General features: G+C 44.2%; 1 protein-coding gene across 29 annotated transcripts in view; it reads left to right on the forward strand.

Moving 5' to 3' along the window:
* TCF7L2 (transcription factor 7 like 2) overlaps positions 1-17,048 on the forward strand; it is a 181,651-nt gene that overhangs the window by 50,407 nt on the left and 114,196 nt on the right. For all 29 annotated transcript variants that reach the window (XR_005106119.1, XM_037399726.1, XM_037399711.1 and 26 more), the window contains exon 4: positions 14,145-14,246. Coding sequence is in view for 28 of the 29 variants with exons in the window: in XM_037399726.1 (XP_037255623.1) it covers positions 14,145-14,246 (102 nt within the window). In the remaining variant the exon portion in view is untranslated. The remainder of the gene's footprint in view (positions 1-14,144; positions 14,247-17,048) is intronic.

The following is a 17,048-nucleotide window of genomic DNA, read 5'->3' on the forward strand; positions in this document are numbered from 1 at the left end:
CCCAAGTCCTTATGGGTTCTTGGAAAAATCCTGACCTGAATACTTTGCCCTGTTGAGTGAATTAACTGCTCTGAAGTGTGTGGGAGTTCAGGACATTTGTGCCCTCTCGAGGAAATGTGGAATGCTCTGGCGGGTAATGACCCCACTGGATGAGACCACAGGGCTCTTTCTACAGGGACAGTGAGGCGTGTTAATTTTTGAGCCAATTATCATTCAGAAGTGATGCCAAAACATTCAGCTCCACAGGATGACAGCCTGAAGCAGGTCTTGCAGGAGCTGCTGATCTTTTCCTGGACCAATGGAAGAGGGTGGTCGGTGATTCCATTGGGGTCCTGTGTTTTTCCTTTGCTGTTCTCATCCTCCTCCCTGGATAAATAATTATTTCTCTCTCTCTTTTTTTTAAAAAAAAAAAAAAAAAAAGAAAAAAAACCAACACAAAACCTGAATGCAACTAATTATTCTGATTAAACCCGTACACTGTCAGAGGAATTTTTCTACATTACTTGGGCTACCCTGATAGCCATCACTGGAAATCCTCCCCAGGAGGGATCACATGGGGAGCGGGGAGGACAGGGCAGTTTAAGTTTCCTCTGCCCTTCAGGTAACATCCTACAAACAATATGTTGCAAATCTTGGTGTGGTTATAGGGAAGCAGGAAGAAAAGAATAACAATATTCAGTAGCTTAGCAGCTATTGTATCATCACACGTTGCTTAATAAGGCTGATGTTACATGTGAGAGGTAAGCTCCTTAGTAGGAGCAGGGTGCACTGTAATGACCTTTTGTGTGCAGGTATGCTGAGATGAAAGGTCCCTCCTGAGGTTATGGGGTTAGCTCCCCAGCATGCAGAAACACTGAATTCAACTTACTGTCCTGCGCAGATGCTCTTCAGTCTATTAATGCTCTCAAAATTCTGTTTAGGAACCTGTTTTTTTCTTCCTCTGATTCCACTTAGGACAAATTTGACTTGGAAATAGAACAGAAATGCTGTGTTGTGATTTTTAAAATAAATAAATAAGCTATTGCTATGAAAGGGAGCTCATTGATCCTCGCTTGCTTCATTTATAATTACCCTTGTATGCAGTCATCCTACCTCATCTTTAAAAAAACAAAGCCGCCTCTCAAAACCCCACCAGACAGCTAACATGGCTTGTTGTGTCCCTCCCTGCCCCAGCCTCTTCATCCTCAAGAACTTATAAAATATGTGTCCACAATAAGATTATAAAATGTTGTAAGATTGGAGCCTTTGCTTTCCTGCCTGTTCAGTAAATACGTAGGTGTCTCTTGGATGTGCCCTGAGGCTCTGAAACCTGAGGCCTGCCCACATCTTGAGTTCTACTTTCCTCCTTGCAAAGTGCCTCTGGCTAGTTGAGCTGTCGATGCAGCCCCTTCCACCTCCTCCCCCCCCGCACCCCCCACCGCCCTGCTAAGAAAAAAAGAAAAAGGCTTTTTTTTCTTCCCCTTCCCCTTTTTTTTTTTTAACATAGCTGTACAGCTGTACCAAACCTCGAATAGCTGCTGTTTTTTTCAGTTACAGGTAAGGCTAAAACCTAAAATATTCCTTTGACACTTGTGGGTCCAGAGTGCTTAGCACAGGCATGTGAAAGCTCTGGTGCCGCCGGTTTGTCTGTGGCTCTCATGGGTCTGTGGGGGGCTGGCATGTGCCCGGTGCTCGCCCCGAGCCTCTGCGGGGACCACCCTGTCTCCCTGGGGTCCGCGCCGCTGCCCCACGCCTGGGTTGGGCCCTTGGCTTTCAGAGAGCATCCCGTAGACGAGTGCCCTTCTGCAAGCTGCCTCCTGGGTGGTCCAGGGCTGGGCTGGCCTCTCCTGCCTTTCCCCAGGGATTCCTGCCCTCTCCTCCTGCACGGGCTTGTCGCATCCCCAGCTCTCACCCTCCTGCAAAGTGCGAGCTGGTGCCTAACTCCTAGGATTTCGGAGTAAATCGGCTGCCCTGTGCCGCCTTCGGGAGGGCGAACTGCCGCGCATCCCTGGTTTGGCTTTTCCTCGAGCCCCATGTTTTGCAGGCGTTTCTCAGCCAAGGGAGCTGTCGGGGGTCCCCTTTGTGCCTGGGTAGCACTGTCCTCCGCATCCCTCCCTCCCAGTGGCTGAGCAGGGACGTGCCCGATCCTGGGGAGAGCTCCCATAGGGAGCAAGGCATTTGCTAGTTGTATCAGATGGTGGGGTTGAAGCTATTCTGCATTTAACTCTGCATGAACCTCATTTACCATCCTCGGAGATTTTGCTTGCATTACAAAGCCAAATATGTTTTTCTGCTCTGCTTTCTGACTCTTTCACTTAAAAGTTGTTTTTCTGGTACCTTTAATTCCCGCCCCCCCCCCCCCCCCCCCCCGCATATTCATATCTTGAGAGAGGGAACATAATATACATGAACAGGCTTTTAAAAAAAACACTCAGTGTTCCCAAACCACCGTCCTTAAATAAATATAAGAGTTGCCTTGTGGGCCAGCCAGTTCAAAATGCCTGCACTATATTTAGGAACAAGAGCAACAATTTTGGCTATTTACAGATTTATACGCTCAGGGCAGCTCTGATGACTCCTTTGTTTTAACTTTGGGGCTGTGGCATGAAAGTGTGACAAATGCAAATCTGGGGAGCACGGGCGTGTTGTGTCTGCGGGAGCAGACTCTGCTCCCCGGGGCCATGAGTTAGGTGTTTGCTGCCGGATTACTGCAGAAAAGCAATCCTCACCTCTCCAAAACAAACCTCTTCCATAACCACAAGAATTTGGCACATGGGGCAGAGTCCCTCCAGGACATGAGCTGTTGGAGAGCTACTGATACCCTTCTCCTTGGGACAGAGGCCCCATCCTAGCCAGCATTTCTACTTGGACTTTTTTTTTAATTATGATTTTATTTTTTTTTTCCCTACTGCCTCTCTTCCCCCTACCCTCTGAAAGGAAAAATGCAGGCTTGTGCATGTTGCGTTTTTGCCTATGCAGAAGAAAATCTGGTTTTTCTTTTTCCTATAGATACATAGAACAGTGTATGATTTCAATTTGCAGCTTAAAAAAATGGATTTTCCTTTTCTGTCCCCCACCCCTGTTCATTAAAACCAAAAGGATAATTTTCTGTTAGTACATTGTGCTGTTTGCCTTTTCTTCCTAGTCACTTTAGCTCAGGGAGTGGGTATGCCAGTATAGCTGTTTTGACTGAGGATAATTTGTCTCTCTGAATAAACAAAAAGAACATTGGTCGAAAACTTCTAGTAGCATCTTTTGTGCATCTTTGTCCTTAAAATACACCAATTCAACAAAAGTTGCGTAAATTTAATGCAAAACCTACCATTACTTGAAAACTCAAAATGTCTTTTGGGAGGCATGCCACATCTTTATTTGGATTTTATATGAATAGGACTTATTTTCATTGGGGTGCCTTTTAAATCAGGAAAAATAATTCATAGTGGTGTTAATTCTGGACCATGTTTGTCTTAGCATTTTTTCTGTCTGCATCTCCCTTAAGAAAAAACAACATTTCAGTTGTTCTTGAGGAAGAGTTTGTGTGGCTGATGATTCAACTAAGTATATTTTTAAAATACTTCATTTAAATACCATAAATGCATATTGCATTGTTTTGGTGGTGCTGGAGGAAACCAGAAAATAAATACATGGGGTGGCTGCCCAGGAACAAGAGGTGACAGCACAGATTTAGTGAATACTTCATTTGTTTGGTTTTGCTTTCATCCCAAATGATTCACTTAGTCCTCCGCCTAAATATAATTCTTCCTACTTAACTAGGAGTCAGCTTTGCCTCTGGCCAGACAGGGTGTCTTTTCCATGGGTATCTGAAGGCAAGCCTTCTCCTTTTCCTCTTCTGATGGACAATTGAGACATCCAGTTTGCATTTGGAAGGAGAATGGGTGGGAGCAGTCTTTCTGGCCCAATGGACTGATGCCATCGGAGAAGCAAGTAGGCTTATTGATAGGGAAAACAACTGGTGCCAAATCCTGGGAGGGAACGTTTCTTTCCTGGCTCTCTAGGAGGGATTTGGAAGCAGCTGTAATCCTGGGTTAGGAGTAATTTGTTACAGCAAGATGATACTTGAGTGGCAGGAGGATTCTGGCAGAGGCAGCGAGAGGGTTTTATTCAAAGGAGTAGCTGGTCTCGCAGAAGGTCAGTCTGACACAAATCCTGCCCCAGCCCACAAGTTTTGTTTATCAGCCAGTGCAATTGGCTGAGGGGACTCTCGACCTCTTTTACATCTTTCAAAGACCTCTCCATGCAACTGAGCTAAAAGATTATGGTGAGGAATGTGGACCAGGATACGATGTAGTGGGAAGTTGTTGGGGTTTGGTTTAGTTTTTTCTGTGTGTGGGTCCCCCCTGTCTCCCTGCCCTGCCCCCTGTAAGGCAGGCTTTCTGAAAAACAAAATAACCTCAACAGCAAACTTCCCAGCTTCTTCTAGGAGGTCAGAATATTGCTGGTTTCAGTGTTACCTCCAGGACTTTTTCCTGAGGTTGCCTTTAGGTTACATTTTTGAGTTAACTTTTTGGGTTTGCTTTTAAGAAAAAAAAAAAAAAAAGAAGAAGAAAGATATAGACAAAAGTTACCAACCCTTGGGAAAGAGAATTTTGCAAGTTCTTGGTTTTCATGGGGGCCTGAAACCCTTGGAGCCATCTATTCTGCAGTAACCCCTTGTTGCATTGAAGACCCAATCACACGTGGAAACCACAAGGGAGTTGACAGGAAATTCAGTATGAAATTTGCTGGGTTTACTAGAGAGTGGCTCCCAGCAGTTCACCCAGAATTGCTACATCAACAGGAATTTTTGTGGTAGTGATTCGAGTCATGAGTTTCACTTACCCAACAGTGGGAGAAAATATGACTCTCTCAGTAAAGCCCCGTTAGGCGATGTTACAATAACAAGCAAACAGCTACATTCTCCTGTAGCACTTTTACTCCAGGATCCCACCCACCTGAGCCTCTCGTTTGCAGGTACTTCACAGAATCCGAAATGAGAATTTGGATCAAAGAGTGAAGGTAAAAAGGAAACCCTGATCCAGATTGTATGAGAGGCCTTTTTGGAGGCGGACGCGCCTCGCCGGGTGGCCTTCTCCCATCTTGCCCTTGTCACACGTCTGCTGGCTTTTGATAGCTGTAGTGCTGAGCGCTTTATAAATCAACACGCTTATGGCTCAGGTTTTGTAAACAGAGGCATCTGAACTGGCATGGCTCCTCACAGAAAGTGTGTGGCAAACCGTTTGTGCTCCGTCTGGTGGGAGTGGGGCACGGTGCTGCCATGCGAGGGCTGCCACCGCACAGCCAGCCTGCTGCCGCAGCCGCCATCCCTCTGTGCCGTAGGAAACCAAATCAGACACTTTTTTTCCTCCTACAAATAGGAAACACTTGAGAGAACAGACTGGGCAACTGCCAGTCTGCAATGATAGTGAGAAATGAGGAAGGCAGGTAGGACCGATGGAGGTGCACAGAGGTAGGCCTCTGCCTGGTTTGTCTCTTCACACGTACGTGCAGGGGAAGGCAGTTCTGTGCAGCGGTGTTTTGCATCCTTGTCATGTAGAGATGACTTTCCTGGTGGGCATTGCCACCAGGGTACCGAAGGAGTCTGGTTAGTGCTCCCCATAATTAGTAAACGTGTAACTCCTGCTCCAGGCTCCATGTGGTGGGAGCGAGGGGAAGATGGGATGAGCTGTGGTGGGCCCCCTGGCCCCCCGCCGTGGGGAGCCGTGCAGGGCAGGTGTGTTTCATGGGATTAACGGAGAACCAGGCTGGTTGACCACTGAGCTCTCTTATTTTGGTTTATTTTGGTGTGGATTTTTTTGCCTTTTTTCTAAAAAAATAAAATAATAATAATTAAAAAAAAACTTAAAAAGGTAGTTGCAAAGCGTAAAGCTATCGTACCTCCTTTACAAATGGAGTTATGCTCTTAATGGAGTTGGAAAGTTTTAAGGGAGGCAAGGTTCCCCTGGAGCAGCCCTTCCGTTACAGCGGAGGTAGTTCAGTGCCGTGATCTCTCTCTCTAACGTGCTGTCAGATATTTTTACTGTCTTTATTTAACGGGGAGGAAAGGAATTATATTTTATAGACCATAAAATGCATTCTTGGACTTCATGCAAACACTAGTTACCAATTGTTCTCTCACTCTCTGGGAGATTGCCAGGAAGAGAAATTAAATGTGGGTCTGTACATCAAATTGTTCGGTGAGTCTTGGAGGCTGGTTTAGCTTTGAGCCTAAACAAGCCATATCTACAGAAAGACTGTTGAGATTGTCTTGGCTGTCCCATTCTTTCTCGAACGGAAGCTCTATGCTTGAGTGGAACAGAACAGGTTGCAGAGAAAATCTGGGTAAAGTGGTTTGAAGATGTAGCTGGTTTTTTTCCCCCACTGGTTTAAAGTAAGTTGATAAAAATCTACAGAAAGACTGTTGAGATTGTCTGGCTGTCCCATGCTTTCTCGAATGGAAGCTCTATGCTTGAGTGGAACAGAACAGGTTGCAGAGAAAATCTGGGTAAAGTAGTTTGAAGATGTAGCTGGTTTTTTTCCCCCACTGGTTTAAAGTAAGTTGATAAAAAGTTTGTTCTTGCACCTAGATTAAAATTATGCTTTTATTTGTGCCTGTCTTTTGGAACAGTTCTTTGTAGACATCCAAAGAGTACTCAGCCGGCTGATTTGTGCAGCGAGGGATGTGGAGGCTTTCAAATTAAATGTGAAAAAAGTAGTGGTGCTTTCCCAAGCTCCACCCAGGATCGAGAAACACTGCCTGCAGTTGTTTTGCTGAGATACCATGTGAACTGCAGAAAGTAATGCTGTACTTCTGTGTCACATGAATACTCTTCCTCTTGTAAAGCTAAAAAAATGATTTTTAATTCCTGCAGTAGCTGATTAGCCTCTACTTAGCTTCTTCATGCTCAGTACCAATGTGTTAGATCTCAACTGTAGTCTACCAACCTTGCATTCATTAGAAGCAAAAAACCTGTTTTACTTCAGTACGTCAGTAGAACTGATGGCAAGAATGCCTTTCATGCGTGTCAGAATGAGCAAATAATTATCTGAATGTGCTTGAACTTTCATAGGCAATAATTTTTAAGGAAGATTTTGCTTATTCTTGTTAGTTCTCTCCCGCAGCAGCCTCCTTCGTGCCTTTATCACTGTGCATAGAAAAACAGTGTTAAGCAGGGGTGACGTGCCACAGTAGTAATGGGATGTAGCTGTTACACTGCATCTCGTCGTAGATGCAGATGAAGAGCTATGTGTGCTGTGAGGGCATGGAGACTGGTGATTAGGTCAGGAGAAAGCAACTTATCTTGCGCTTCTGGGACGTTCCTCCATCTCCACTTTGTCTGTCTGCTCAGCCAAGAGGGACCTGCAGTTGTTGAGGTGTCCACGGGGCTCAAGCTGTTTCTTTGTGCCTTGTTCCACCCCAAAACAGGCATCGTCTTTGCCTGTTGCCTTAGACGGCTCTATGCTTTCAGTGAGACACTTCCAGATTGAAGGATTTCTCCTTTCAGGCACCCCTCTTTTGAGATCTCAAACTGTTTAATTGCTAATGCATTTCTGTAACTTTCAGGCTGAGGAGAGCTCTACCATCTCCTTTTTACGCCCTAGCAGTGCTTCAGCAATGTGACAAAGGCACAGGCAAAATATTCAAATGTGCAGCTCAAGGACCCCGTTTCAGGGACTTTTGTGTATTACTGGAAGGGAAGGAGACAAGGTCACTCAAGTTCTCAATAACGGGGAAATTCAAGGCTCTAGAAGTGTCTTATTCAGGAGTGTATCACAAGATGGTTTGGCTGAAAGCAATGCTGGTGAATAAGTGGCATTTTAAATTGGGAAGAGGACTTAGTGCCCTATGTGTATGTGTCTGTGTAGGTACACCACACTAGTTCTTTTTTTGTGTGCCACGTTTTCCATATTTATGTATTTTATTTAATCACTTGTTTTTGTAGTCTTGCAGTAGTTTAATGAGTGACATTAATTAAAAAATTATGAAAAATCAATTTTTAAAAAATGAAGCTATGTGGTAAATATTTTCATGTTTCATAATTCCATACTTTAATTTCTTGAATGCTGTGGGGAAATCTTTTGTGTGGAAAGGATCGATCTCATTGAAATGAGCCTCGTTGCTCTCATTCCGAGCGGCTCCCCTGTGCCTCGTCGTGGTACATTACATATTCTGTAGAAGGGCTGAACGTCGTGGGTGGTGTCTATTACTTCTCACACAAAAAATTCCAGACATTGCAGATTGCAAGAAACAGGAGGCCCTTTTAAAGTTCCTTCAGCAATCTCCTTCAGTTATTTAAAATAAATCCTTCAGATTTTGGTCTCATACTGCACACCTCTACAAACAAGGTGATAACTGAAGACCAAAAATAAGAGGTTGAGGCAAATTAAGGGATGGAGCAGAAGCTGAGGGTCTACATTTAAATCCTTAGAGGCTTTACCTTCTGACTTAAGTGGGGATACTAGCAGGTTGCAGTCATTTCTTTGTAGGTACCAAGAATATCCTTTTGCAACTATTTTTCTTGCCCGCAGAGAGCAATTACAGTCTTGTTAAGCTCTTTCTTCATTCCTAGTGCCTTCCTCATAAACCTCAGCCCTCCCCACAACATTGCACTCTCCTGTTACTACTGGATTATCTCAGGTTAAAATTTATCTAGATGCTTTCTCCCAGAAGAGTTGCTAACTAAATGTTGGAGAAACTCCTGAGCTTCAAAGTTGATGTCCACACATGTACTTCCATGTTATTCTGCAACACTGGCCAAGGGAGAGGCTAACAGCAAAACTAGGATCAGGAATATTTCCACTTGCATGTCATGTTGAGATCCAGAGAGAAAGTGCAGACTCTGAAGGTGGAGATGTAGTCCCATGGTTAGGGGACGTATTGGAGGCCCAAGGCATCAAGCTGACTCCAGGAGCCCTCCTCCTCCTCGTTTCAGTTCCTGGGAGCTAATAAGCACCAGCTGCAGGAAACCTGAGCTGGAGTGTTGTGCAGCTTTCCTTGTTTAAAAATACTGTTGTTTTTTTTTTTTAATTGCGTTTATGTATTTATATGCTGTGGGACATCACTCGTAGGGCATTTCAGCAGTGAAAACAATAGCGTGACAAGGGAGCAGGTCCAGGTTGGACACCGGTGCAGGAAACACCTGTGAGCTCTGTGCCATCCCTTCTATCGGGGCCACACTGCTGCAAGCCCAGCCCTGGCGCGGGGGGTGGCTGCTGGCTGTGAGTAAGAGTTTCCACCAAACTCCTCTAGTTTTGGATGTGAATTTTATTTGCTTTTGACCAACTCTGCTGTGAAATCTTGGGAAGGATGTTTGTTTGCCCTGCTGGTGCCCAGGAAGGCAGCTGCTTTGGGTGGTATTTGGGGTGGGGGTGGGCATGCAGAGCTGCTCTCGGTAGGTCTGTGCTTTGCAGGACCTTCTGACTGTGGATGGAGAGGTGTGGATGTGATGCTCATCGGAGTGGAGGGTAGGGTGGTTTTTTCGTTCCCCTTCTGCAGAAAAAAATCTGGGCCGTTCAAATCATTTGCCTTTTCCCTTGTGCTGACAATTTAACAGCCTTTTTAAAAGCTTTGGTTTCTCTCAAGTACGCTCACCCCATACGTGTTTTAATTTTTGTGCAGAGGCCTGGAGCTTAACAATTATTTTGCTTAAGCTCTCTGAGACTTGCCATAAAACTTTCTTTTTTTTTCTATTTTTTTTTTTAAACACACACATGCTAATGATCCCCATCAGATCATATTGTTAAACAGGGAATAAAATACTTACGCCAAGATGACATTATTAAAAAAAATGTTAAAAGCAGGCCAGCAGAGCCCATTTCAACAGTTTTGCTCCAAAATAATTTGCACAGATTTGTTAGAGTTAATTTGTTGAAAAGTTCAATGTTTGTACAGGCAAATCCTAATTTCCACACTGAGACACAGAAGCAGGAGAGGAGTGAGCATGTGTCCAGTGTTTGCAGGAGCAGGATGGTGGGAACTTCTCTCTCTCCTACCCTTCCCCCCCCAGTGCAGGAATGTAAAAGCAGTGTCAGAAGGCTGGGAAAGTCGGCTTCGGATTTTTGTGGACTCCTTGCAAATCAGAGGAACTGTCTGGCTCAAATCTGCATTTAGGGCCGAGAGAAGAGGATTTCCTGCTATTTAGTTGCTTGAGGAAGGAAAGGATTTACCTCTCTGCTGTAACAGTACTTAATTTTTCTCCTCTTTAATAAGAATGTAGCAGTAGTAAACCTGCAAAAGCAACCATGCCTCTCCCCCATCTTCCTTTGCTCTCCCCACACTGTGATGCGACTCCCCCCCTGCCCTAGCATCCTCCCATCCCAGCTCCCAGCCCTGGCCATGGCTTGGTGTCTCCCTCCACCGTGAAAGAGAGGGCTGTGGAGGGGGCGGCTGCTGCGACGTTGCTCCCTCGGACGGCTGCCTTGCTCAGCCCGCCATCTGGATCCAGTTAGCTCTCTCGGCAGTAGGGCTGAGTCTCATTTCCTCCAACCAGTAATGTTATATAGGCAGTGATCCTGTTCTGCCCTAACATAATTGAAAATTATGTGTATTGTAGACTTGCAGCGCTGAAATGTAGACTCGTAAAAATCTGTGGCTCAGGTAGCCTGTGGAGATTGAATTTGGCACACAATGAAGCTTTTATGTAAAGTAAGAATTATAAGCCACCACATCAATATTGTGTTACAGGCATGACAATTCTTGGATGAGGAGGCCTTCAGTCAAGCTCGTCACCTTAAACAATGCTAATATTTCATACTTTTATCAACGGGGCTGGCATTCTGAAGCGAGCAAATTGGACTTTTTTTTTCTTTTGCAAATGTCCTGCCATTGAAGCTGTGGGTTAGTAAACTTGATGTAGGCGTTGGCTGTGGGCTCTGGCCCTCTCTGTTTATCTGACAGACAGAACATCTTGCCCTTGGCGGGGCTGGGATGCTGCTCTGGATCCTGGCCACTTGGTAGAGCTTGTGGAAGCTGCTTTATTGACCCTTGTGCATTACTGCATTCTGTGGGTACTGCCTTTTTTTCCCCACACTGGTGTATTATCCACTGGTGGAAATGGAAGACACTGTCTGTCCTTGTGTGCAAAATGGAGCCCTCTGGGCTTGGACCGCTCCTGCTGGGTTCCACATGCATGTCCAAGAGGAGAAGCAGCTTTGGTTTTGTTTTAGCCTTTGCACTCTTAAGAATTCTGGGATCCTCTTTGATAGGGGTGGTTAAGAAGACTTTACTGAGAGTTCAAACTAAAGGTTTTAAAAGCAGAAAAGCAAAGTAGCAGTAAGATCTGAAACTGTCGTCTTGCACTTAGGCTGGTCAGCCTGGTGTGGGAGCACCTGCACTGAAAGTATGGGCTCTTGTGAGACTGAGTGGAGCAGGAGCAACCATACCTTTTTGCTTTGTTTCTTCTAAGGAGATTTATTGCTCGTAAAAGCCAGCAGAACTGACAGTCCTGAAGGCTTTGTAATCCCTGCAATAATTACTGACTGGACAGGATCTGATGTGAGCTTACTCAAGCTGCTGTGTCAGTGCCTCAGTCTGCCTTTGGGGCAGTCTCAGAGAAGGCCATGTGTTTCTTGGCCTGTGTTTTAGGACAGCTGCTGACTTGAGCTCCTTCTTGGGTTGTCATGGTTGTAGGAATATTCCAGGGTTGCTCGTGACCATGGAGTGGTCATGGCAAAATGAAGGTGGTTGGTTTATTTTGGTGGGTAATGGCTTAGTGGCCATTTCCTGAAACGCCATTGCTTGAACTGGCAGGTTCTTGTAAGTGCTTTAGTTGTGGTAGCAGTAACTTGTCACTCTCCAAAATGGTTGTGGAGTTTGAAACAGTCATGTACCACGAGGTGTACATCCTGTGAGGACGTTTTGCTTGGAAAAAGACTTCACTAGCTGGCTGGAAAACCTGAGGAAGCCAGTAGCAGCTGTGACTCATCAGGACCCTTTCTGCAAATTCATATGCCCCTTTATGTGGTAGTGTTACCGTCACTAAGACAACTGATGGACTTCTAAAAATGTAGCAGTTGACTTGTTTAATAGTGCCATCTGCAAGTCTGCAATGCAATTAGATTTCCCCTCAAGTTAAGAGGCTCTCAGTCAGCTTAGGTTTTGGGTCCATTTTCTGTGCACTTGGGTTGTGTTTTTAAGAACATTTTTGAAACCACAAAGGGTTAGAAAGTTACTTTAACATCATCTCAACTTTAAAATTTATGTTGTGGTCACCTATGTTGAAGAGCAGGGATTTGATACAAGTGATCAAATATCTGGAGGCTTACAATCGTTGCAAGAGTTAGAAATGTTGCTTATGGTAGACTAGTTCTGGTTTGTTTGGGTTTTATTTCTTGTTTTTAAGAAGTGCTGAAGTATTCTGGTCCACATTGCACAAATCCCAAATGTGGAGATGAATAAAAACAAGACTTCTTGGAACTTGAGGAACTCGTATGGGGCACATATCCAGAGTATGGGTTTGTTTATTTGCATTCCAGTAGCTCAGAAATCTCAGGCCCTCCAAGCGAGGAATTGGTAACACATCTTCCTGCTGAACCCTGCTTTTGGTCACCTTGGTGCCCAGGGTCTTGCAGCGAACGGGCCTTGCATGCTAGCAAATGTTTTGCATACGTGAGCAAATGTGATAGTGATGTGCTGAAAGCATGGAACCAGATCTCCTTCCTTCCTTAATGGAGATTTAGATATGGCTTCCGTTGTTTGCCTGGGGTGGCAGGGGCTGTTTGTGTGTGGCTCTCCTTCAAGATTACGGTTACAAAAAAAAAAAAAAAAAAAAGTGGAGGAATGGGTAAACATAACTATTTCTCTAGATATTTTCTAGGAATAGATCTGTTAGGTCAACTAGAGCCTAGTGCTAAGTAGGAGGTTGTGCAGTAGCCTGTTCTATGCATACAGCTGCTTTTCTTAGTTCTGGGAGGAGGCTCAAGCTATGTGATAGTACACATTTCTTCCAGCATGATACAGGGCTTTTAGAGATCACGTATTAACCAGTATGCCTATTTGGCACAGTGCAGCACCATGCAGAGAGAAAAGCTTGGGCTGAAATTATATTTAGATGTGCAGTGCAGAAGTCTGTTTGGGCTAACTAATTTCTCTGTGGGGCTGCTTGTGGTCAGAATCGAGCACTTCTGATGCAGCAATCTGGATACCAGCTCGAAACTTCACCTCTTTGGTGGAAGCTTTGAGCTCTGCTGTGCAATCGGCTGGGGTGCAATGACTCCTCCAGTGGGTTTAGTGAGAGGACAGGCATGCCCAAGAGCAGAAGTTTTAGTCGATATTTGATGCTGATTGTATCTGTGGGTATGTCCTGCTCCTTCTTGAAGTGCAGTTAAGCTTTTTTGCTTTTGAATCAACACCCCTTTATGCTGTAGACTTGCTGCCTGTGTGTGTTCAGCCCATCTGCCGATGACAGTGACGTGAAGGAATTGTGGCTATCCCCAAGCACCTGGCCAGCACAGCTGGGCCTGAGGCACCAGGCTGTACTCTGCCTTGGACATCATCAGTGGGAGAGCTTATTAAGTTTGGCCTTGTAATTGAATAAGTCACACTGTGCAAGTCCCTTAAGGGGTGTCTGACAAGATGAGCAAGCAGAAAATAATCCATGGTGACTTCTGGAAATGGTGAAGAATAGAGAAAAGAGGTGCTGAGACCCAGCAGTGGTGGGTCTTTTTGGGGTAGATCTCTGCTTCTAGGGCTTGTACAGCACTGGGAAGCTGGAGGAGTTGACATGGTGCATTTTTTGAAAGAAGGCTGATGGATGGCCTATTAAATAATGAGGTTATATTCTTAACCCATGATATGTGTTTTCCCTCTCCTGAGATTTATAATCTGCCTCCCCCTCCCTTGTCCCATCCTCTCCATGGTTTTGGTGTTTTGTTTCTGTGTGGGTTTTATTCTTCTTCTAGATTTGCTATGATTAGCAAAATCAATGTAATACTCTTTGCAATTTGCTTTATTTTCTTATTCCTGAACGTAACGCGGTGGTATGAAATTGTTGGTGTTATGCACAGATTTTGTTTCCACAAACATGTGAAGTTGTCTTAATTTTTGTTTCAGTTCCTTGCATAAGTTTTAATTTATATCTTTTTACCCATGTTACCTAAGATTTGTTATTTTTTTTGCCTTTCTTTTCTGAACTCATTTTTCTTTCCCCATTTTTGTTTCCTCCATCCAGTATCTGCAGATGAAATGGCCACTGCTTGATGTTCAGGCAGGGAGCCTTCAGAGTAGACAAGCCCTCAAGGATGCTAGGTCTCCATCTCCAGCACACATTGTTGTAAGTAAACGCAGAAAGATGTTCTTCCTTTATTTGAAAAAAAAAAAAAAAAAAAAAAAAAAGCAAGCGCATTTGACATTAATGCCATTGGTTATCATCAGTTTTCTTTTACACAAGCTAAAAGAGAAATACTTCAAAACAAACAAAATCCCTAACAAGCCCATGGTAAAAGGAGGGAATGCAGTTGCGATGGCTGGGCTGTTTACGGAATTATCATGCATGTGCCTCATAGGAGAACAGAGAGTTGAAAATGCTTTACATTTACACACTGCAGGATTGCTTAGTGACAGCAAAGTCCAATCAGGCTGGTTCACACATCTGACAATGTTGAACTGAAGAGGCGTGGTGGAAAGCATTAAAAAAGTAAAAATGAAGCCTGTCCTATGGGATTTACTAAAAAAAAATTTTCTTACTGCAAAATCTTGAATGAAAGTTTGTGAGCATTTTTCCTGGGTGAAGGCTCAACAGAGCACATGTCCCTGTATGTTGTGATGACTTCTTATTTAGTATAAAATGTGTTATAACATGTTTACTGCTTACCTAAAAAATATAAAACTCTCTTTATAATGAGTAGCATTGCTAAAAATAGCTTTATTTATTAACTTCTCACTTGAAATGTTCAGTTCCCGGTTAAATTTTCTTGCTTCTGTTGTAAAAACAATACTGAGTTTGAAATGTTCAATACAAATTTCTGTGAGAGGGGTTTGGGGTTTTAGTTTACTTTCTAAAATAGCATCCATGGAGGTCTAAACAGTGTCGGTGCCATCTATTGTTAAGGAGCATCTTAGCTCCGAGAGGTCATCTGGGAAATTTATCTCTGGAGAAGATGGCACGTATGCTGAAATACTTGATCACCAAGTTTTACATGACTTTTATAGCCATTGGATGATAGCATGGTTCCCAGGAAAATAAACCTTGCATGTTCTTTATTTTTTGCTATACACAGTCTAAAGCTGATGTAGCTGGTAGATCATCCAAGGTACACATTTGTTGTGTTATAAGTCTCAAATCGTACTAAACATTTTTGAGAAGCTTCTTTTTCCATTGTTGTCTCTCACTTCAGAAGTGTCAGCCCTTTGCTATGAGTGCCTTAGTTCTTTATTTAGAAAGAAAAAAGGTTTTCTGTCTTTTAGAGCCCACAGTTTCTAAACTAACCCTCAATGTGGCAGACAGCGGTGGGAGCAAGACTGGTATTTTCCTAGTTGATATCTAGCGCTGGTTGCTTCACTTTTTCAGAATGACATGGCTTTCCTTCCCATCCGTTTGGGCCATCACTGGAAGAGGAGATCAGAGAAAAGATGTTTGGCTGGTTATTTAGAAATCTACAGCCATCAAAACCTCCTATCATCTTATTCTTAATAAGGAATTACTTTGTTTATTTCTTATTTTGAGGGATTGTTTTTTTTTTTTTTTTTTTTTACTGCTGTGCTAGAGGACCAGCACAGGGGATGGGAGTGTTCCCAGGGCTCTGGGGCCAGTGTGGTGGAGTGGTGTCAGGCTTGTAGGAGCTGATGGCAAGGGAGCAGGAGGTGTCTCCTGGCTGGCTGCAGCCCTGGGAGGGCAGGCTGAGTTTGGTGGGTAGCTTTGCTAGAGATCACTTGCTCTTCCCAGTGATGAGCATCCGCTGTCCCCGAAGCCTCCCACCGTGCAGGAGAGCAGGCATGTGTCTTTAAAAGCCAAAGCAGCTTATAACGCTGGGGGGCTGGTTGGGGTCCTGACTCCCCTGGCCCTCTCCAGCCTTTCCACCTGGGTGTGGGTGAGGTGAAGATGAGTGGACAACTCAAATACACACTAAAAAAATGGGTTAAAAATTCACGAATCACAATAATTTTTGGAAAATGAGAGAAACCTGTTTCCAGGGAGCCTGAGGTTGATCTGCCTTGTATTTTGACCATTTATGGGGTTCTTATGGGTCTCTTTAAAAGCTGTTTCACTCTGCTATTCAATAAAAAGCATATTTACCATAGCAACCACTTAGGCTGTGAGGAACATATACTACCTCCGAGATGGAGGCCACCTTCCAAAAGAGCCACAGCTGGCATTTGTAATGTGATCTTTTGTGCTACTTACAATGTTGGAGGGAGAGGAGGCGGAGGAGGGAGTGTGGGGGGAGCAGCGGTGGGGTTTTTTTGGGGTGTGTGTGTGAGTTTCTGCAAGGTTTAATGTTTATTTCTAGCAGCAAACTGTTTTGCCTTGTTCTGTTAAAAAAACCTAAATAATGGGCAACTTTTCCCAGCCTTCTTGCTGGCATCTGCCCCAGGCCACATTAATTCTGTGGAGTAAAAACAGTCTTATTTTTTGGTAAATAAAGGTAGAGCCAGGTAATGGCATTCAGCAGAGATGAAGTGGCTGCAGATGCCAGTTGGCCTGTGATATGTCAGGCTTCTCTGGTGTCCCCATTTGTTTCTGCTGTGCCTGCCCACAGCACCTGGGACCTGGCTGCTCTTGCACAAAGCTTTACACCCATTTCTGCATACGTGAAAATGGAATCACGCTTTTTATGGAATAATGAGGGGTATTTTGTGGGCATGCTGATGTTCCTGTAAGAATGTAATGTGTAATGTATAGGGATAGAAACTGATTCTACACCTGATGCTGTGTCTTGTCTACTCGCCAAGTATATTTAAGCCAGTTTTTCATCTTGAAATCAGTTGTGCTGCTCTGAAGATCTGTAGAAAAATGCTAACACCTGCAAATCATTTCTTATCTTTCCCCTACCTCTGAAATCAGGATTTGAGGCTAATCTTTATAGCTGGATTACAAAGAGAGGAGAGTGTATGGGGTTTTTCCCCCCATATTTTT

This window comes from Falco rusticolus, chromosome 9 (assembly GCF_015220075.1).
Source record: "Falco rusticolus isolate bFalRus1 chromosome 9, bFalRus1.pri, whole genome shotgun sequence".
Classification (NCBI taxonomy): Eukaryota; Metazoa; Chordata; class Aves; order Falconiformes; family Falconidae; genus Falco; species Falco rusticolus.